General features: G+C 37.0%; 1 protein-coding gene across 1 annotated transcript; it reads right to left on the minus strand.

Moving 5' to 3' along the window:
* Window positions 1-1,852: 1,852 nt before the first annotated feature.
* Window positions 1,853-22,620, minus strand: LOC114491018 (phospholipid scramblase 1-like). Its single transcript, XM_036015836.1, has 6 exons — window positions 22,586-22,620; window positions 21,587-21,803; window positions 19,246-19,407; window positions 5,303-5,464; window positions 2,822-2,973; window positions 1,853-1,964 (listed from the first exon to the last, which is right to left on the minus strand). The coding sequence occupies exons 1-5, from the start codon at window positions 22,618-22,620 to the stop codon at window positions 2,956-2,958; spliced, it is 594 nt and encodes a 197-aa protein (XP_035871729.1). The 3' UTR covers window positions 1,853-1,964; window positions 2,822-2,955.
* Between the last annotated feature and the right edge of the window lie 310 nt (window positions 22,621-22,930).

The following is a 22,930-nucleotide window of genomic DNA, read 5'->3' on the forward strand; positions in this document are numbered from 1 at the left end:
CAAGGATCTACATCCAAGATTGCTCTATCCAGCCAAGCTTTCATTTAGAATGGAAGGGCAGATAAAGTGTTTCCCAGATAAGGTCAAGTTAAAGGAGTTCATCATCACCAAGCCCTTATTTTATGAAATGTTAAAGGAACTTATCTAATAAAGAAGATAAAGAAAAACATGTATAGTAAAAGGACAGCAAACTCACAATTATTAACAACCACACCTAAAGCAAAACCAAAAGAAACTAAGCAAACAACTAGAACAGGAACAGACCCACAGAAATGGAGAACACATGGAGGGTTAGCAACAAGGGAGTGGAAGAGGAGAGAGAGGGAAAAGGTACAGAGAATAAGTAGCATAGATAGTAGGTAGGAAATAGACAGGGGGAGGGCAAGAATAGTATGGGAAAAGTAGAAGCTAAAGAACTTATGACACAAGGACATAAGCTAAAGGGGGGAATGTGGGTGGGAGAGGGTGTGCAGGGTGGAGGGGAATGAAGTGGGGTGATGGGACAACCGTAATAGCATAATCAATACAATATATTAAAAAACAATCTAAGGAAACAACTGGAACAGGAACAGAATTACAGAAATGCAGATCACATGGAGGGTTATCGCAGGGAAGGGTGGAGAGTGGGGCAAAAGGTACAGGAAATACGAAGCATAAATGGTAGGTACAACATAGACAAGGGGAATTTAAGAATAGTATGGGAAATGGAGAAGCCAAAGAACTTGTATGTACAACCAATGGACTTGAACTAAACAGGGGAAGGGGAATACAGTGGGAGGAGTGTGCAGGGCAGAGAGGGATAAAGTAGAGAAAAAATGGGACAACTGTAATAGCATAATCAATAAAATACTTTAAAAAGTGTATATTGGCCCTTTAAAAGGAATGAAAATTATGTGAGCTTCTTTTGCATGAGTTGACTGTTTTGAACCTTATCCATTTTGAGCTCTGGTTTCCACATTTTTCTGGTTAGATAGTATTTATGTTTTACCAGTATAATAAAATCTATTTTCCTGTCAAAACTTTCCTATAGACAGCATGACAGTCTTGGACATTTGTAAACTGCTTTGAACCAAGTAAGGGACTTGAACATATTTTACATTGACAGAGGAAATACGGACATTGAATGAACAAAAATATACTCAGTCTCACTAGAAATCTTATAAATTGCAAATTACAACAACAATGAGATTCCCTACTAAAGATGTCAATTGACAAAACTTGACAATATCAAGATGCGGTGGTATGTAAAACAACAGCAATGCACATACACTACTGTTAAAACAGTTAATTGGTGTAACCAATTGGCAGAGCAATGTTACAATCTCTCATGTCAATGAAGGAGTTCATACCCTTAGAATTTGAAATTCTAATAATAGCAATAGCCCCAGAGAACCTCTTCTTATGCATAGAAGGAAACACGTACAGAAATATTTACTGAAAGATACATTATAAAGTCAGTGTATTAATAAGGGCTATCCAGGGAATCAGAATAAGGGAGAGGAACAGGGGGAGGGAAAGAGGAAAATGGTAAGTTTTTAAGGAATTGGTTCACATGACCATGGAAGCTGGCAAGCTATCCCTTAGCACAATTAAGCAACTTTATTCTACATAAAATTAAAGGTAGATTGAAGTTTAACTTGCATGCTTAGTATAGGGAGAAGTAAGTTTGCAAGTCTATAGCCAATTGACTGTTGGGTATTATGGCCTATTCTGCTTATAAATCCAGAACTTCTAGTTCAAATCCTGTATTGTCAGTTAACAATATTTCATCTGGTCTCATGCTACAGATATTTGCCTCCTTCTTTCATGACTTACCATATTTGGAGGCCATGAAGCTAAGAAAGGAAGTCAAGGCCTCAGGACCCAGATGGTGTTCTACGCTGTTCTGAAATGAGAATGGTTCCCCAGTTTGGCATTTTATATAAAGACATCCTTTCTCTTCCAAGAAGGGAACCAGTCTTCATCTGTGGGTTCAGAATAATTTGTATATGTCACTTAAAGCCACAATACAGAGATACAATTTAACTTAAGTTTTGCATGTTGGATGGAGCCACTCTCTCATTTTAAAACCAATGATCATTATTAACACTAAAGCATTTTTCATTTTCTGCTTTGGTTTCCCACAGGAAACTGCTCAAGTGCCTTGACTAGGTTAAAACATTTAATCCTAACCTTGACCTAATAAAGTAGACACTGTTATCCCACTTGACAGTTGAGGAAATGAAGATATAGGTGGTGATGCAGCTTGGAAGAGAAAAGGTCTGTGGCGGGAATGTTGGCCTAAGAAATTTAGTTAGCTAAGGCATAGGCAGGGACAGGGACAGGAACCGGGCAGGTCTCATGCAAACTGTTTTTGAATTATAGTCTAATTTTTAACATTTTTATACCCAAATAGATAATTAATGTAGTTATAACATAAAATTATTATGTTATATATAAATCTAGCTATAATTTACTTCCTCTGTAACAACTAGTGTATTCTGCAAATACTGTATATTCATAGTTAAATATTAACATAATTTCAGTCTCCTTTATGATTATGTTCAAATAATAATTAACTAATATGCATATTATCAGGAAAAAAGGTAAAATTTGTATGTTTTATATTCAGATATTTTCACTATATTTAACTTCTCCTAAGGTAACATGTTCTTTGTAATTTCTCCCAAATACACAATGAACATTCAGAGAAAATGTATAAAAACACTTATAAGCATGATACAGAAAATAAACTATATGATTTGAAAGTGAAATCATATACCTGGACTACAAGGCATCACAGAGTAATTTAAACATGGTATAATTATTTTAAGAAACACACTGATTGTCCTTTTAGACAGTCCCAATCACTTCAATGTCCCAAGCACAGACGCTTCAAATCCTGCGACATTCATTAATACACTAACACAGGATTGCTCTCAGGAGTGTATACAATATTTAGGACAACAATTATTTTCAAAAAACATGAAAATCCTAGATAAAACAAAAAATACAGAAATGAGTTTTCAACAGCAAAACAGACAATTCTCTGATATAGAAATTCTAAAGGTTCTGAGGAAAACAGTAATATATCTGTTAAACAAGAAAACTCTGAGTAAATCTGGGAAGAGTTTACAGCTACATAAACTTTAGCTTTCCATTTTGAGCAATTAAATCCTATAATTCTATTTATTTGTTGACATCTGCATGAATTTAATTATCATCTGGTAATTTCAATATATTTTGCCTCTTCTAGTCCCCTAGAAATCTTCCTCTTTCAATCTATCTTACTCAACTTTTTCATTCCTGTCTAGTAATAGAACTTTTTCTGTAACTTGAGTTCCATCTAAAATTTAAAAAAATGTATAAGAATGACAGCCATTTTAAGAAGCAGAGTTTTTTTTGGTGTTGGTTTCATTTGTCTTCCAAATTTGTCCACTATGTCCCCCAGTTTGTTTGATTTCATCAGTGTCTATACAGACATCTACCCCTATGACTTCAGCCACATCCTATGGAATTTATCTCTTTCACTCATTTTCCTTTATATTGTCAACAGAAATAATTTTATCCTTATTGCTAATGACTAGCAAATGAACTATTGCAATTTTACTTCTCAGATTTATTCCTCACATAGACACCAGGATTTATCTTTCTAAAATTTTGATTTATAACTATTATAGTTAAACCTAGTTTAAAATCAACATTAAATGAAACAATTCTCAATGAATTACAGTTCTCTATAAAAAGTTGCTGGATCTTTTTCCCCTTACCCTTACCAAAGGATATGTTTAGTGATTTTTAGAGAGAGGGGCAGTGGGGGGCAGAAAGAGAGGCATTGATCAGTTGTCTCCCAAACGCATCCCACTGGGGATTGAACCCAAAACCTAGTATGTTCTCTGAATGGGAATCAAAACTGCAACCTTTTTGGTGCACTGGAAAAACACTCCATCCAAGCCACCCAATCAGGGCAAAAGTTGCCTGATCTTTGAAGATCCTTTAGCTGAAGCCCTTAGTCATTTATGAGTAAGCCAAACATCACCCCAGCCCCATTTCCCATTGATCTAAACATTTTAGAATACTCTCTCTTCCCTGAAGACACTATATATTTCACATCGTTCTGTCTTTAGAGAGAGAGAAAGGGGTAGAGAGGAGAGAAACATCGATGTGAGAAAGAAACATCGATGGGTTGCCTTCTACTCGCCTGGGCCAAGAATGGAACCTGGGAATGCACCCTGACTAGGTATGGATTCCACGACCCTTTGGTCTATGGAATGACAGTGAAAACAACTGAGGTACGCTGACCAGGGAAAACTGCCAATGTTTAAATTTCTTTAAATGTGTTGTAAATGTTTTTAAATTGATTAATTAGAATCAATATCCAAACATGGCCAACAAACTATTATGTTGATAGTTTGTCCCTTTTTCATTTTATTTTTATATTTTTATTTTCCTGACATTTATTTTCTGAAATAACTATTCTTTTTCTGTACACTCTCTCACCTTTGACTTTTTAAAAAATTAGCTCCCTTGGTCAACTTTTGTGTTCCAAACCTTGCTTGCACACTGGAATCATGCGGGAGTGACCTAAATGGTTAGCAGGCGTGGTGCCATCTCCAGAGATTCTGATTCAATATCTGGGTGCACTCTTGACACAGGAGGTTTGAAAAGCTACCCAAGCTGTTTCTACTGTGCAATTTAAGGAGTTGTTGCTCTCTCCCAGGAGTCCTTGACTTTGGCTGCATATTGAATCACCTGGGGAGTCTCACAAACTTCTGAGTTACTTGAGTGAGGGTGTGATTTAGTACTTGGGGTTTTTGAACTCTCCCTGAGTGATTTAATGGAAGACAAGTTCAGGATCACTGTCTATCCTATGTGTTTCCTTTCAACTGCCAGTTCCATCTGGTGGCTTGATCGGATGCATACTCTTACTGCAGTTCACCCTCCTGCAGTAGAAGGTTTAACTGAAGAATGAATCAGGATGAAATCTCCCTGTTTCACTGAGTTGTGCTCCATGTAAGCTCATGTTTGAAGTCTTACCCAAAGCACCTGTTTCAATTTTTAAATAGAAGCCCCAAAGACCAGGGCCTCTCTGTAACACACAAGGTCCTTTTACTGCCGTATGAAACTGAATAGAATTTCCCAAGAAACTGGTCACCTGTGAATCCAGACTATCAGGAGAAAGTGAAATTTCAGAGTTAGGATTGAATGGGACCCTTTGAATAAAACCTATAAATTTAAGCAGATCATTTAAAAATATATAATTTACTAAATCTTTACAGAATGATACTAGAGAAGTACCCAAGATTAACAAGAATAGACTTACAATGAAGAGACACGCGCCAATCATGACAGCTTTCATTTTCACGTCAAGGTCTAAGGGGAAATGAATATCAAAATAAGTGTAATCTGCTAATGCCTCTCTCACAAAACCAGTGCACTGCTTGGAAATCTTGCCAATCACATTTTCTTCATCAATAGATTTAATCTAAATTGAAAAAAAATTAGAGTTTTAGGAAATAATAAAGGATTATTAATTCTTATAAATAGCAAAGAGTTCTAGAAAATAATAAATCTATTATACTTTCAAAGTTGGAACACAATGAAGCAAATACACTATTAAACTTATGTGTGATAAAAATACATAACTATGAACATTATATCTCTCATTAGATACATATAAATTCCTGTATTTATTTAAATATACATGAAAAAAATATTTCTTTGCTACAGAGAAATGTATGAAAACAGATTTATTGAAATATTTAACATTTTGTACATTTAGGGAGATGGTAATAAAACATTTGAACTGACCTAAAACAAAGTTTAAGCATGAAAAGGCACAAACACAAAATGTTTCTTTGATGAAGTTTGAAGTTCTACAAGCCATCAGAAGGGTGGCAAACTAAACCCCATGTGACACATGTGTTTTAAGACAAGCACAGAGAGTTTACATAGGCTGATGGGACAGGCATTAACACTCACTGGCAGTAGGCAACCAGGAATACTAAGGGCCTGGAAAAGAGGACTGGCAAGTTTTGAGTGAAGACAAGTTTCCAGTAAGTAACTTGATGGGATGCCCATGGTCCAGGGTTGGGGTATGGCTGGATGACAGGAGCGTGGGGAACAACAAAAGAGAAGGGCATATGCAAAAAAGTGCTAAAGTAAAAGTTTTCTAATTTCACAATTCTGCCTGAGGAAACTCCAAGGCTATCATAAAGATGGCCCTGAGTGAAAAGGGTGAAAGAGTGAAAGATGGCCCATCATGAAAAGATGGTAGCTGGACAAATGCACCTCACCTAGTGGGCATGTGGGGCTGTAGGTAACCATACTCACCATGGCATGTACACGTAGGGTTGTGTCAATGCCAGGAAGAGAAGCGTCTTTCTGAAGTGTACACAAGGTAGCACATGTGCCAGCAACACCCTGTGAAGCCCTAGCTAGGCGGGGAGATGCTACGCAAAGGTGGGAAAATTAAACACTGTTTACTCCTTCAGCCCTTTGTGAATGGTTAAGTTATTAACAAACCTGAAATAAACTTTTCGCCTGAAAACTGTGATAGTGTGGATTACTGTTCATCAATATTCATTCACCCCTCCCACTGTAGGCCCAGTATGCCTCCCTGGACATTAATAATTAGGGTTGTCCATGTGACTTGTTTGACCAGTGGAAGGTTAGTATACATGACAATGAGCAGAGACCTTAAACATGGCTAAGTGGTCTGGCCTGGCTCTTGCTCTCCAATGATCAGCCATTAGGAAACCATGATCAAGGTAGTTGTTCTTGCTACATCTCTAGTATGAGCATACCTGGAGCAGGGCTGGGGCCAACATCTAGCCTAAATCAGAGCCACCTAGCTGAGCCTATGAATATCCACTGAGAAGCAGCTGACCCATGAGCATGACAGCAAATGCCTGTTGTCTAAGCTACTGAGCTCTGGAGGTTTTATGTCATGTAACATTATTGTGGAAAAATAGACTAACACAAATCTTTCAAACCCTGTATTGTTTTATTTGCTAACACCTGTCATTTAAGTATTCATAGCTTGTAGAGTAATCTTATTTTATTTTTTAATTTATTTTTAATTTGGAATATTTTGAAATGTACAATATAGAAGATAACTTTGCACAAAAATACCACACTAGATTTAACTGTTATCAATATTTCCCTTTTTTTATTCTTATAACAAGAAATTTTAAACTTCATAAATATTCAAGCAAAAAGTAAAAAACAGTTCTTTTAATGGAAAGTATCAGAAATGTGAATGATGACAACTAAAGTGTTATCAGAACTAGGTAATTTTAGCTAAATTCCTAGATAACCTTTTTAAACAGAAATCCATGTAATAAAGTTATTTACACATTAAAATATAAATTGGTATTTGTGACACCATAAGAAATATATCTTAGTTTTTTCTTTGGTTTCTGACATAAGATCTAAAAGTCTTCTACCTTTTTAAATGATAAAAATTATAGGAAGAGGCTTTTTAAAAAGAAATAATACTTGGTGTTTGTCTTAGGTTTCTGGCACACAGATCCTAAAAACCTAGTTTCTCTCTGAGTGATAAATTCTTTTGTAAGGTAATGAAATGACTGTTAGCTGTGGGTCCTGGCTGCTTCAGGATGGCGACTGTTCAGAAAGTCCAAGCAATGATTAAAGACTGCACTTTGACCCCCTTTCCTGACCTCTGCGGAGGAGACAAGGACTAGCATTTGACTTGATCAACAATGGCCAATGATTTAACCATTCATCCCTATGTATGACCTCTTTAAGAACCCTAGATAATGGGGTTTGACTGTTTCCTGATTGCTGAATGCATCTATGTTCTGAGAGGGTGGTAAACCTAACTACACAGGACAGAAGCTCCTGAACTCAGGACCCTTCCAGACCTTGCCCTGTATATTTCTTCGTCTTGCTGTTTATCTTTATCTTTATAATACCCTTTAGAAAGCCTGTAAACATGAATAAAGTATGTTTCTGAGCTTTATGATCCATTTTAGCAAATTATTGAATCTGAGGATGGGGTCATGAGCTCCCCAGATTTATGGCAGGAAGTCAGAAGTACAGGATGTCTAGGACTTGTGATTAGCCACTGAAGTAGGGCAGTCAGTGGGATTGAGCCCAATACCTGTGGGGGTCTGCATCAACTCCAAATAGTTCATGTCAGAATTGAATTGAGTTGTAGTACAAACAGTTGGTGTTTGAAAATGTTTGGTATGGGAACCAGCCCCCCTCCATACATTTTGTGTCAGAAGTGTGGCTACCATTATGGTATATTATATTTGAATTAATTTATAAATGCATAAATTTAATATGTGTTAAAGATATTATAAAATGAAAATTATAGATTCACCTATAATATAAATATAATGAAAAAATAGAACACTAGCACTATCCTTAGGTAAGTATAAAAATAATATACTGTAATAAAATACAAACCACTAGAAAATCAATGTAATTTAAAACATGCTCATATCAATGGCTACCAAAAAGATATGTTACTATTTACTAATTAAGCATTTATACAACTAGTATATGCATGATATACAAAACTTTATGATTGATAGGTTTTGATGCTTATAACGATTTGCAGAATACGTGATATTATTATGTGCAATTTTCACAAGAAAAAAGAATGTAGCAAAGAAAGGGTAAGTACTTCGTCCAACATTATACAGATAAGAAATTGTGGAGATGGGTTTCAAATCCAGCTATTCTATCTCCAAAGTCTGTAGTCTAAACCATTATGATATTCTCTTTTTTACAATTTTTTTCTTCTTTTTTATTTAATCTTTACTGTATTTTTTCCATTACCATTTAATCCCCTAATAACTCCTCCCCCCTAGAAATCCTTTTTAAAGGTTATGTAATCAATTCTGAATAAAATTCTCAGCTGGGAGTCAGCAGTTATGGTTACTGGGCCAATCTGCTCCTTTCCATTTTTTAAATAAAGTTTTATTAGCACAAAAATATATCCATTCATTTATGTATTGTCTGTGACTACTTTCATGCTACAACTGTAGAGTGGAGTAGTTGTGACAATGACCATATGCCCCGTGAAACCTTAAATATTTTCTGTATGGCCCTCTTACAACTAAAGGTGTGATGATTCTTGTTCTAGGCAAGTAGGAAAAGAAAATGACATGAAATGCTAAAAAACTTCCTAAATTATGAAATATTTGAATAGCATATTTTTCTAAATTATAAAATATTTGTTACTCTTTTGAGACCATCAGCTTGGTAGGTATTCCCACTATTGTCATCATCATTATAATTTTTGTTGTTCAGGCTGGAAAAGAATGAACCATTTAGTATGGAAACAAAAAAAAGCTTTCATAATCTCATTTGCACTGTGATTTTATACCTAGAAAAACCATATAAATGAAGCACAAACACCTAAATTTAGTACTGGATTAATGTCATATGGCTAGATAAAAGGTAAAGAAAGATAAATGGATTTTCTCAATACTGGTAATAAGCACCTAAAATATAAATATTCCTCCTTATTGTAATAATGACTATAAATTACTTAGGAATAAACTTAACAAAAACGCAGAAGTACTATATGATGAACCTATATGGTCCTGTCTGGAATGGTACAAGTTTAGTATCATAAATATGTTCATTTTAAAAGTAATAGATTTAACATAATTCTGATTAAATTCTAACTTCTAAAAATTGAATAAAGAATCTTAATGTTTATATAAGGGAAACAAGTTAATAGCAACAATATATGTAGAGAAGAATGAGTGATCATTTTGCTGTGACAGAAGACCTATCACTAAGTCACCATAAACATAACATAAGGCATTGCTGTAAAAACAGATATTGGATTTTCAGGTCAACAAAGGAGAGAATTTAGAAATACATCTTATTACTTGGGATAATTTAATATATGGCAAGAATGGTAATCAATTTAGCAAGGAATAAATAATATACTTAATAAATTCTGATGATAAACTGTCTCTAGTCATTACGAGAAAATAAAGTTTGTTTCTATCTTGTACTAATAAGTTTCCTGGTGAGTTAAAACTTTATTATGAAAAATAGATAAAATAGAAGGTTTGGAGAAACCTTCATAATTAAGGTAACTAGAAGCAATGAAAATAGATGTACTTGACCATATCAGATGGTATGGTTATACCATATTGTATGGTATTCTATAGAATGTATATATATTCTAAAATAAAGAGTAGATTGTGGAAATGTAAATCAGAGGATAGATGCAAGATTGTTTACAACAAACAAATTAGTTTTAAAAGTTGGCAAGAAAAGTGTAAACAATAGGTAATGGATATTAATAGTCAAGGCAAAAAATGTAAATACAAGTAACCAATAACTTAAAGTAAATGCTCAAATCCGTAATGGCAAGGAATTACTAGTTAAAGTGGAGATAAGATTCCCCCTTCCTGATTGGTGTATTTGATTTGTATTACTACATATTGTTTTTTCATTAGTCAATGGACATGTGGCTTGTTTCTGCTTTTTGGCTATTGCGACTAGAGCTGCTGTCCACATTAGCCAGTATTATTCATTTATTTTGAAATATTTTTTTTTATTTCTTAGTTACAGTTGACATACAATATTAAATTAGTTTCAGGTGTACAATTCAGTGATTACACACAACATAAGTTTAAGTGATCACCCTAGTAAATCTAATACCCATCTGATACCATATATAGTTATTACAATATTATTGACTATATTCCCTATTGCTGTACTTAACATCCCGTGACTATCTGTAATAACCAATTTGCATGTCTTCATCCCCTCAAATTTTTCACTCATCCCCCCCAACCCTCTTCCCATATGGTAACTTTTTCTGTCATGCTTGTTCATTTCTTTTGTTTTTTAGATATATTTTGTCTGATGTAAGTTTTGCTATCCCAGCTTTTGTTCATTTGCTTGTTTCACTTTTTATGAAATATCTGTCTCCATCTTTTTACCCTCAGTCTCTGTGTCTTTTGATATGAAGTGAGTCTCTTATAGACAGCATATGTAAGGGTTTTGTTTTGTTATCCATTCAGCTACTGTATATCTTAACTGAAGCATTTAATGCATTTGCATTTAAAGTAATTGTTGATAGATATGCATTTATTGCCATTTTATTATTTATGTTTTTTATCTTTATTTTTTTCTTTCTTAAAGAAGACCCTTTAACATTTCTGGTAATAGTTGTTTGGTGGTGAAAAACCCCTTTAGCTTTTTCTTGTTTGGAAAGCTCTTTATTTATCCTTTGATTTTAAATAATAGCTTTCATGGATAGAGTAATCTTAGTTGTAAATTCCTGTTTTCCACAACTTTGAGTATTTCTTGTCAATCCCTTCTGGCCTGCAAAGTTTCTGTTGAGAAATCAGCTGACACTCTATGGGAGCTCCTTTGTAGATAACTAACTGCTTTTCTCCTGTTGTTTTTTAAATATTTTGTCTTTATCTTTAACCTTTGGCATTTTAATTATGATGTGTTTTGATGTATACCTCTTTGAATTCATCTTGTTTGGGATTCTGATTCTTGAATGTATGCCTATTTCTTTCACCAGGTTGGGGACATTTTCCATCATTATTTTTTTCACAAAGGTTTTCAATTCCTTGATCTCCCTCTACTTCTGGCACCCCCATGATGTGATTGATGTTGGCTCACTTGATGTTGTCCCAGAGACTCCTTATACTATCCTTATTTATTTTTTGATTCTTTATTCTTCTAGCTGTTTTCATTGGTTGTTTTCCACTATCTTATCTTTCAAATCTCTAATTTGATCCTATGCTTCATTTACTCTATTATTGATTCCCTGTAATGTAGTCTTCATATCAACCACTGCAATCTTCATTTCTAGCCAGTTCTTTTTCCTGTATTTTATCTCCATTTTTATGTTTCTTTCTCTTTGTCAGAGTTCTCATTAAGTTCATCTATTTTTTCTAAGTTCATTAAGCATCCTTATTACCAGTGTTTTGAATGCTTCATGTAGTAGATTTGATTATCTCTGTTTTGTTAGTTCGTTTTCTGGAGTTTTATGTTCTTTCATTTGGGACGTATTTCTTTTGTCTCCTCTTTTTGCCTCTCACCATATGTCTATTTCTGTGTATTTGAGCTGCTACATCTCCCAGGCTTGGTAGAGTGGCCTTATGTAGCAGATGCCCTGTAGGATCCAGTGGCAGAGCTATACTGATCACCTGAGCTTGGCATTCCAGGTGCACCACCTGTGTGACCACATATACCCTCTTGTTGTAGTTGAACTTTGATTGCTGTTGACACATCAGTGGGAGGATTAACCCCAAGGCCAATCAGCTGCAAGGACTGGCTATGACCACAGTGGAGCATCAGCTATGCAGGAACTGACACCATAGAGCAGGAACTACTTCAGCAGAACCTTGGTAACTGCTGAGCGTGTCACTTGTAGGGGTGGTTGGATGATGCTTCAACGTGGCCTGAAGCTATCCACCAGGTTAACCAACTCTGAGGCCTCCTGGGAGGTACAGGCCAAGTTCAGCCGCTACCTGTACCCTGCCTGAGGCCACCTGGCATAAGCTACAAAGCAATCTGAAATTGGCTACAATTTGTGCTGGGTCTATAGGTGCCCAGGAGAGACCCAAGTACACATCAAGGTCAGCTGCCACTAGTGCTGGGCCTGGGACTACTTAGCGATAGGTATGGGGCATGCTGAGGCCATATGCTGCTTGTTTGAGAGATTTTAGTCAAGTCAGAAGCATTAGCTAAAACAGGCTGTTTTTATGAAAAACCCACTGCAGATGGCTTGGGCTGGGCCCACAAATTGGGTGGGGTGTGGTTCCATGGAATCACCAGAACTGTTTGAATGGTGTTAACCAAATTGATGGAGGCTCAGATATGTTGCCTGCCTGCTGGCTCTGAGTGAGGAGGGCCCAGAAAAGGAACAGTGGTCTCTGTCAGAACCCTGTATGGAAGGAACTGCCCCTCCACGTCTCATCCTGATGCTAGACAACCCAGTTCTTCCCTGTATGTCACTGGTGCTCCAATGCTGGAGATCATAGTGAGTGAGTCTGAGTAAGTACATGTACATCTTTAAGAGGAACAGCTGGGGCCCCAGAAGCCCTCCATCTTACTCAGCCACAATCCCTGCTGGTTTACACAGCTAAAAGTTATGGTGGACTTCTCTTCCTGGCACTGGAACCTTGGCCTGGGGGTGCTGGGAGAGGGCTGGAACACCTCATTCCACAGGGAGGACCCCTGCATCTGAGATATTCCTTCTGATTTTTATTTACCACACTGGGTATAGGATCAGTTGGTTCTGAGTCTCTGCTGCTCCTACCAGCCTCAATATTGTTTCTTCTTTATAGCCTTAGTTGTTGGACTTCTGTCCAGCTAGATTTCAGGCAGTTTTGAACACTGGTTTTTCTGCAGTTTAGTGTAGTTTTGATATGGTTGTGAGAAGATTCAAGTCCCACTTCTACCTATGCTGGCATCTTGAGCAGAACCCTCCAACTTGCATATTTTAGATTTTCTTTTTTAATTTGAAGTTTCCAGTTTACCTAAGCTATATTTAGGTGTCAAAGTTTTTTCACAGACAGAATTCCTTGGGCTTTATTTTTTTTTTTAAGATTTTATTTATTCACTTTTGGAGAGAGGTGAAGGGAGGGAGAAAGAGAGGGAGAAAACCACTGATGTGTGAGAGAAACATCAATCAGTTGCCTCTCAGATGAACCCCAACCAGAGACTGGGCTGCAACCCAGGCATATGCTCTGACCAGGAATTGAACCAGTGACCTTTTGCTTTGTGGGATGACTCAACCAGCTGAGGCACACCAATCAGGTCTCCTTTTACTTTATGAATCTGAGGTTCCATGGCATCAGGTCAGCAACAATCTGTCATTTATCTCTTTGAAATAACATCTCAGTGCATTCTCTGCCTTCCCTTTCACTGTGGTTCATTGTCATATGCAAGAGTAGTTTATTGTTCCATGTCCCTTCAATTCTTTTGTTCCTTCAGATTTTTAATTCTTCCCCTCCTGTTTATTTTCTACATATTGATAATCCAGTTCACTAACTTTCTCTTCATCTCTAATTTGCAGCTTACCCTTTCCAATGAGGTTTATTAATAACTATTCTTCATTTCTGACTTGTCTTCAAGTCATACTGTTCTTTATCATTAGTTTTATTCTTCCCTTTTTTGTTTAGTTTCTTCACTATTTATTTAGGTGTTTCTTATCTCATTGCAAGCTATTTCATTACATGCTGTTTGTTCTTGGATTAGCTCCTAGAGAGTTATGTAACTTTTGTCTTTTTTTTCTTTAAAAAATTTTAATTATGCTAATGTAGTTGTTCCATTTTATCCCCTTTATTTTCCTCTGAACTGCACTCCCTACCCACCAGCAATCCCCCACCCCTTAGTTCATGTTCATGGGCCCTACTTAAAAGTTCTTTGGCTTCTCCATTTTCTATAATATTCTTAACCTTACCCTGTCTATTTTGTACCTACCATTTATACTTCTTATTCCCTGTACCTCTTCCCCCATTCTCCACGCCCCCCCCCGCCACATTGCCTGCTGCTGGTAACCTTACATGTGATCTGCATTTCTGTGATTCTGCTCCTGTTCTGGTTGTTTACTTAGTTTGTTTGTTTCGTTTTTTTTTAGGTTCACTTGTTGAGACTTATGAGTTTGTTATCATTTTACTGTTCATAGTTTTGATCATCTTCTTTTTCTTAGATAGGTCTCTTCAACATTTCATATGATAAGGACTTGGTGATGATGAACTCCTTTAGCTTGACCTTATCTGGGAAGCACTTTATCTCCCCTTCCATTCTAAATGATAGCTTTGCTGGATAGAGTAATCTTGGATATAGGTCCTTGCCTTTCATGACTTTAAATACTTCTTCCCAGCCACTTCTTGCCTGCAAGGTTTCTTTTGAGAAATCAGCTAATAGCCTTATGGGTACTCCTTTGTAGGTAACTGTCTCCTTTTCTTTTGCTACTTTTAAGATTCTCTCCTTCTCTTTAATCTTGGGTAATTTAATTATGTGCCTTGGTGTATGCTTTCTTGAGACCAAATTTTTTGGAACTCTTTGAGCTCCCTGGATTTTCTGGAAGTCTACTTCCTTTGCCAGCTTGGGGAAGTTTTCTTTTGTTATGTTTTCAAATAACTTTTCAGTTTCTCGTTCTTCCACTTCTCCTTCTGACACCCCTTTGATCTGGATGTTGGGACATTTAAAGTTGTCCCAGAGGTTCCTCAGCCTCTTCTCATTTTTTTAAATTCTTGTTTCTTCATTCTGTTCTGGTTGAATGTTTATTTCTTCCTTCTGCTCCAAATCATAGATTTCAGTCCTGGTTTCCTTTCCTTCACTGTTGATTCCCTATACATTTCTCTTCATTTCATTTTGCATGGCCTTCACTGCTTCCTCTATTTTGAGACCATACTCAACCATTTCTGTGAGCATCCTGATTACCAGTGTTGTTGTTGGTTTTTTTTGTTTTGTTTTTTTGATTACCAGTGTTTTGAACTCTGCATCTTATAGCCTGGCTACCTCTTCATTGCTTAGTTTTATTTTTGGAGCTTTGATCTGTTCTTTCATTTGAGCCATTTTTTTTTTTTTTGTCTCAGCACACCTTTTACCTTATAAGGGTCAGGCCCTTAGGTATTCACTAGTGAGGGGCAACCCATGTTGTTGTGTTGTGGTGCTGTATGCGTGGGTCGGAGAGGAAACAATGCCGCTTGCTCAGCTCTCCACTGTCCTTCAGTCACTTCCCACACTACTCACAAGCAAATTGGGCCCTTCTGATGCTGATTCCTGGGTGGATGCTTTTGTGTACATTCTAGGACCCTGTGCATATCTCCAGTGAACTCGCCTGTGAGGCTGAGATTTTCTCCTGCTGCTGCAACACCCACAGGTTTTTACCACCAGGGGTTTTGAGGGTTTATTTCCCTGCGCTGGAACTCTGAGTTTCACAGTCTGTCTTGCTCTCCAGTTGTTCCTCCTAGTTTATCTTCATGCAAATGTGGGACTGTCCCACCCACCAGCTATTGCCTTACCCGTATGGCCCTCTAGCCACTGCCTTGCTGAGTGTCCTCTCAGCTCTGGCTGCCCATCTCTGTCTCTCCTACCAGTTTGAATGAATGTTTTTTAACTCCTTGGTTGTAGTGGACTTCCATACAGTTCAATTTTCTGACAGTTTGGTTATTATTTTTTGCTTTTAAATTTGTGGTTGTCATCCTTCGGTTGTGTGAGGAGGCAAAGTGTATCTACCTATGCCTCCAACTTCGCCAGAAGTTCAGTTATGTAACTTTTGAATATGCTCATGTAAAGATAGGGGTTTTTTTTCCTGTATAAATAGAGGGTGCCCTTGGTGATTAATCTCCTTCTAGTGTGCTTTTGTAACAGGGTGCAGCCAAGGCAGGGGACAGTAGGGATTTATACTGGGGTCTAGAACTCGGTGTCCAGGAAATGTTAGAAAAATATATATAGGATGCCTTCATCCCACAAGTCTGAGGTGGAGAATGGGATGCATGAAGCAGGGCCATTGCTAGAACAGTCGTTTAACATCTCTATAACTTTTAACTGGTTTCATAGATATGTTAAACAGCTGTGGCGATGCTTTGAGCCAGGGAGATGGGAGTGACTTCAACCCATGATGTAACTGGGAAGCAACTCCCCCTGGTTACAGAGCCTGCATAAGAGCTTGGAGATGATTGGCTCCACACCACAGGGCCACACCTGCCTGGACTTACTATGGCAGCCCAGTAAAACTGGAAATATGGGAATGCTGGCTGCTGTGGCCAATTGTTGGAGGAGTTGGAAATGGTGCAGCAGAGGAAGATTGGCGCTGGGATTTAAACCCAGGCACAGCGGCCATATGGGGTCTTTTTGGGACCATGCGGCTTGGGCAGAGAAGAACCACAGACTTCTATTTCTTTTTCTGAGATACAGTGCCCCAGACTGGGAAGAGGGGGGAGGAAGGACTGTGCATTTGTAGGTATTCTAAAGGACTTTGGGATCTCAATGAAGACATTAAGTCATTACTCGTAAGTTTGTATAACTCTTTAAATAAGTAATCCCTTTCCTTTTCACTAATCTCTGGCATCGAGAGATATCTTTTCCTGGTGGCAGGCAAGGCGAACCTAGTATAGTGTGGGGGATCCCCAGAACATAAGGGTGGTCAATTCAGTAATAGTATATCATTCATCGCCCCCCTGACCAGGTCTGTGCTGTAACACTTTAGCATCTGATCCTGCTATCAGTATCACCACTCAGCATCTATTTTTATGTTTTGAGATTCCTAAACATACCATAGTGATTTTGACAATTCAGATTTCATATTCATAGAGGGGCCTGGGATATCAGTTTAATGTATGCATATTTTTTTCCCTACCAAAGACACGTAGACTTCTTCTTCCCTGGAAGAAGACAGATGCCCTTATAATCTCCATGGGATAGAGAGGAAAGTCTACGTGTCTTTGTTTCACATTTGGGACAATCTTCTCACAGGCTCAACTACCATGTGTATGCTGAAGAGTCCCCAGTATTTTACTTTACATGTGTAAAATTCAACATAACTCAAATACAAATCACTAGCTTCCCACAAATCAACTATTTCTCCTTTAAGATTATCATCTTTGTGAAAGGCATTATTTCAGTTTTTTAATTCTTAGACATCAGATTCATCTCTAGATTTTCTTTCATTCTCAATGGACATCATATTCATAAGACAGCTCCACTCAGTCTACTTACAAAATTTCTGTTATTTCTTCCTATAAAATGACTCCCGCTGTGTTTGGGCTTTTATCTTTTTTCTACTCCAAGTTTCCATAACTACTGACACAATGATGGCACAATTCATGTTCCATAGCAGTCTCTCATACTCTAAATTCCAAATTTAAAGTGTCACTATTGCCATCACAAATTGATTCGAATGACTATTTCTCAAAGCTCTGAAAGATGGTACCTAGTTATCACCATTCTGGATACATAGGAGAGAAGTTAGTTTATTACATATGATGAATTCTCCAAGGATACTAGTGTGAAAATTTGCTGGATAAAATCTAAATTTGTTAGCATTAAATATAATAATTTCACAATGCTTTCCTAGTGTTTTAACCAATTCCTCCAAAATAATACATGCCAGGTAAACTTCTGTTATTATTGTTCTCTGAATGAACAATTATCTTTCCACTCTTCTGGATCTGTGATAAGTATGCCATACCCTACATGAGGAACTATTGTTATATATAACCCTATATAAAGTTCTTATACATACCTATTACACACACACACAAACATACACATTATCTATATCCTTTTAAAAGAGCCTTTATAAAGGTTCTTTACATTATGTGTGTTTTCTTATAATCATCCATCTCTTTCATTAATCTATTAATCATGTGAAGGAAATGATTCATCTTTATATAACCAGGGAGTAAAAGAATTGAAAATCATACAACTAGGGAACTGAAAATCATACAACTAAAAAATAAAGAGGAGAGTGGGAAACTGAGAAAGTTGAGAAAAAGGCAGAATTCTCACATCTTATTATAGGGTGGTATCCCTGCTCAGTTGTAGACTTTTGCCCTTTCTGTGGAAATGTGGGCTCAGTTTAACAGATTTTATAATTTTCAAAGAGAATCATAATACCAAGATTATCTTATAAAGTCTCCTGATTTTTACACATTTACAACTAAGTAATTTGGGTTTACAGCCAGAACATCTGTTGGAAAACTGCAGTAATGAAATTGCTTCATACAGTAAGTACACAGATATATTATGGTTTCTAATAATCAAATTTAATAGAAAGATAAAGCAGAGACCACAGAGAAGCATAACTGGGTGGCACAGTTTGCACTACCTTCCTGAAAACTCTCTTTGCCTCATTGGGCTTCCTGTAGGAACTCAAAGATGTCCGACCTTCTGAAGAGGGCTGAGGCCACCAACAGCCTGTGTTTAAGACTAAGGATCGATTCACTGGCTTTGGCAGTCAGACATTGATGACAAGGTAAATGTTGTATTTAAAATACATAATATATAGCACTGCCACACAGAAATCACCACATTTAAATGCTAGTTGTTTTACTTATATTTATTGACTATAAGGCTCTGCTTCACTTTTTTTCCATGATCATAATCAACACTGAAGCTCAATGAGATTAATAGGTACCTTTCTGACCAACATCACATATATGAATCCACTGTCTCCCTCGTGAGATATTAGGATACACATATTTATTTAATATATTTGTAACATGTTACCATATTATATTTTCCTTATATTTGTAAATCAAATTCTATTAGAGTGATTACATCTCTTACCTCAAAAACAACATCTTTAAAACATCTGCATGCACAAAATGGGCCAATAATTCTGAGCATATCCTTTTTATCCTCATCTTGAATTGTAACTTTACGCTGATATGGGTGCCTAGCCCGAATAACATAACCTATTAGTGTACCAGGAGGAGAGTAGATTTCTATCTACAAAAGCAAAAGAATATGTAACACACAATTATCATTGTTGTCCTTATCACTATTGTTATCATAATAATAATAATATGAGCTCTCACTTAATGAGTACTTTTATCGCAGTGGCAATATTCTTCCTTTCCAGCTTTATTGATGTATAATTGACAAGTATAATTATAATATTTTTAAAGTGTACAACGTGATGACATATACATTATGAAATGATTACCACAGTCATCAAGTTAGTTAACACATCTGTCACCTCATATAGTGATGCTTGAGATCTTTCTTAGCAAACTTCAAATATATAGCATAGTCACCATGCTGTACATTTGATACTCAGAACTCATTCATGTGATAACTAAAAGTTTGTACAATTTGACCAACATTTTTCCCATTCTCCCTTTCCCAGTCTCTGGCAATTACTATTCAAATCTTTTTTTCTATGAGTTAGATATTTTTTTATATATTTGGTATATGAGTGATACCATATAGCACTTGCCTGCTCCTGTCTGACTTATTTCCCTTAGCGTAATGCCCTCTAAGTGCATCCACGTTGTCTCAATGGCATGGTTTTCTTCTTTTCTTTGGTTGAATAATATCCCACTGTACATACCTATGTTTATATTACATTTTCTTATCCACTCATCCATCAACAGACACTTAGATTATTTCTATATTTTGATTATTTTGAATAATGCTTCAATTAATATGGGAAGGTAGATATCTCTTTGAAGACCTCGTCACATTTCCTTTGCATACATACCCAGAGGTGAGATTGCTGTATCATATGAACCTGCATGCTCTTTTCCACAGTGGCAGTAACAATTTATATATATTCCCACCAAGAGTGTACAAGGGTTCCATTTTCTCCACACACTTGCCAAATTATGTCTTTTTTTATAACAGTATTCCTAACAAGTATAATGTGGTATCATATTGTAGTTTTTATTTTAATTTACTTAATAATTAGTTATGTGGAATAGGTTTTCATATATCTGTGGTCTATTTTTATGTCTTACTTAGAAAAATGCCTATTCAGCTCCTTTGCCTACTTCTAAGCATAAGATACTATTCTTGAAATACTTGATTGAAAACAGTTGTTTACATGTATGAACAGAGCTCTGATCACTGGTGCAATTTTCCAGTATGAGTGGCAATGGTTCTATAAGGAAAATAAGGAGGATCTTGGCTTTGCTGTTAGCTGGGTGACCTAAAGAGTACAGTACAGTCTTTTGTAAACGATGCCTTCCTAGACTGTTTTCTAAGATCAATAGTCTAATGTGCTCTTTACATTCAGAGCATATTTCCTCAAACCCTGTTTTTCCTCAGACACTCCTATGGACAAGTACTAACTCAAATGACATAAAAAACAAAAGAATTCAGTAGGAATAGCTTCAGTTAACTGTTTAAAGTAAATGCAGCATGAAACTTCAAATGTCTATGTGCTTGTGCCTCTGTATCATGGACTCAGAGCTGCTTGTCTGGAATGACTAGCCAGGCAAGGGCTGGTCTCAGGCCAGGGGGATGTAGGCAAAGGCCAACTTTCCTAGAAACTCTCTGTGCCCTGGTGTCTCCCCTGAATCCACATTGTAAATCAGTGGGACAACAAGGAATATGAAACAGACATCTGGTCTTTCCAGACCTGAAGGTACCCATACCTCTGTGACAGAGGCTCAAATACATTAGTTTTTAAAAATGGTTAACTTAAAAGCACAGAAGTTGAGATTTCTTAGAGGTGGTCTCTCCTAGGTATGTTCCATAATATGTTGGCCAAAATTGTGAGATGACTATATGTTCTTGTCCTCATTCTTCTGCACACTTGCTCCTGGAACTGTATTCTAGGATACTGTCTGTGTTTCCCTCCTCTGGCTTTGGCCAGGCCTCTCTGCTGGTCACTCCCAGTAAGGGACTTGACCAAGGTGCCTCATCTTCTCAGCTCTCCTCAAACATTAGGAAGTCTGGTCTCTGAGCAGATGCTCAATCCCACAAGACAAACTTCTCAGGGACATGGGGCTAACTGGTCACTGTTTTTCACCTGCCATCCTTCCTGTCCAAATTACTATCAAGTATAAAACAACAGCTCCTGGACCAATTTTTAGAAAATCTCATATGATTATATAGGTTCAATGACAGTGTGAAAATTCTTGTTGAGCTACTTTACAAATTACTCAGGTAATAGCTCACAGACCTCCTGAAGGCAGCATGGGCAACAACAGCTGGTACATCTTTGTGGTTTCTCCAGAGTTATGACCTCTCGGCTCATAAGATCAAAAATTCTCATTGTAGAAGGCCTAAAAGATGCACTGCAATTTCGAGTACAGCAATCAGTATCTTCCACAGCAAAGTAAATCCTCTGTCCAAGGCTGTTCTTAATTTCATATTTATTATTTGTTTCAATTTTTATTATGACTGAAAACAAAGAGGAGAAAATCTTAATCACCATTGTTTTAAAATATAATGTATCTAAATACTAAAAATCAAATATTTTTTATAATATCTCAATACTTAGATGACACTTAATGTCACATAGGGAGAATGAAAAGGAAAGCTGTTTAGAGATGATCTAGAGTCCACACAGAAAAAAGGCAAAGTAAGGGAAGCAGGAGAGGGTGTGAAGTTAAAATTGAGAGTTCCTCTGTGAGACATGGAAAAGAAAATCCTTATCTTCCTAATTCTACAGACTCGTGTCAGAAAAGGCGACTTTGCTGCTGAGCAATGGGCCGTGCTGCAGATGGTTACAGCTGTGCTAGGTGTGTACAGTGTCATGTCCATTTGCATGGTGCTGTTTTCAGATATTCAATCAGGGAGGGGATAGAGGATGACTACCATGTTTATGCTGTATTAAGTAAACATAGTACATTAAATACATTGTCTTGAGATTTTGTAATACATTAATGGCTTATCTTTTTGCAGTGAATGAGGGAAGGTAATAAAGGTGTTTACTCCCTTTGCATGCATGAAAAAAGGGAGACCGTGAAAGTGGAAGGTGGGTTAGAACATCACGCTGGGCCCAGAGGATCCTTGTTTAATGCAGCAGTAGTTGTTCAGAGGTGGGAGGTGGTATTAGCTGAAGGTGTGGGGGAGTAGTGGGGAGGTGCCTGGCCAACCATGGCCATATCTCACAGAATATCTCAGCCTCTGTCATCCTAAGTGACCTCTGTACCTTAGAGGAGGCTAATCTCTTTACCTGGGAAAAGAGATATGCTCACTACTGACACCCATCTGATATCTTATGAAAGTCTTCCCAGACTGAACCACACATTGGAAACTGCTTCTCACTCAGAGCCAGGAAGGAGCAACTCACGTTCCCACTCACCAGAGCCCTCATTAACTTGGGTTGTAGGATATCACAAGCCACTCATATAAAAAGTGATTAAAAGAAATATATGAAGATGAAAAATAGTCTCTAATATCCATATGGATGGATTTTGATTCAGATAGAGACTTCCTGAACAAATTCTAGCACCACGATCTCCACTAAATGTCTTTGTTCTGACTCACACAGGCCCTGGACTTGACTTTTATAAGAATC

The sequence above is a fragment of the Phyllostomus discolor genome, chromosome 2 (genome assembly GCF_004126475.2).
Source record: "Phyllostomus discolor isolate MPI-MPIP mPhyDis1 chromosome 2, mPhyDis1.pri.v3, whole genome shotgun sequence".
Lineage (NCBI taxonomy): Eukaryota > Metazoa > Chordata > Mammalia > Chiroptera > Phyllostomidae > Phyllostomus > Phyllostomus discolor.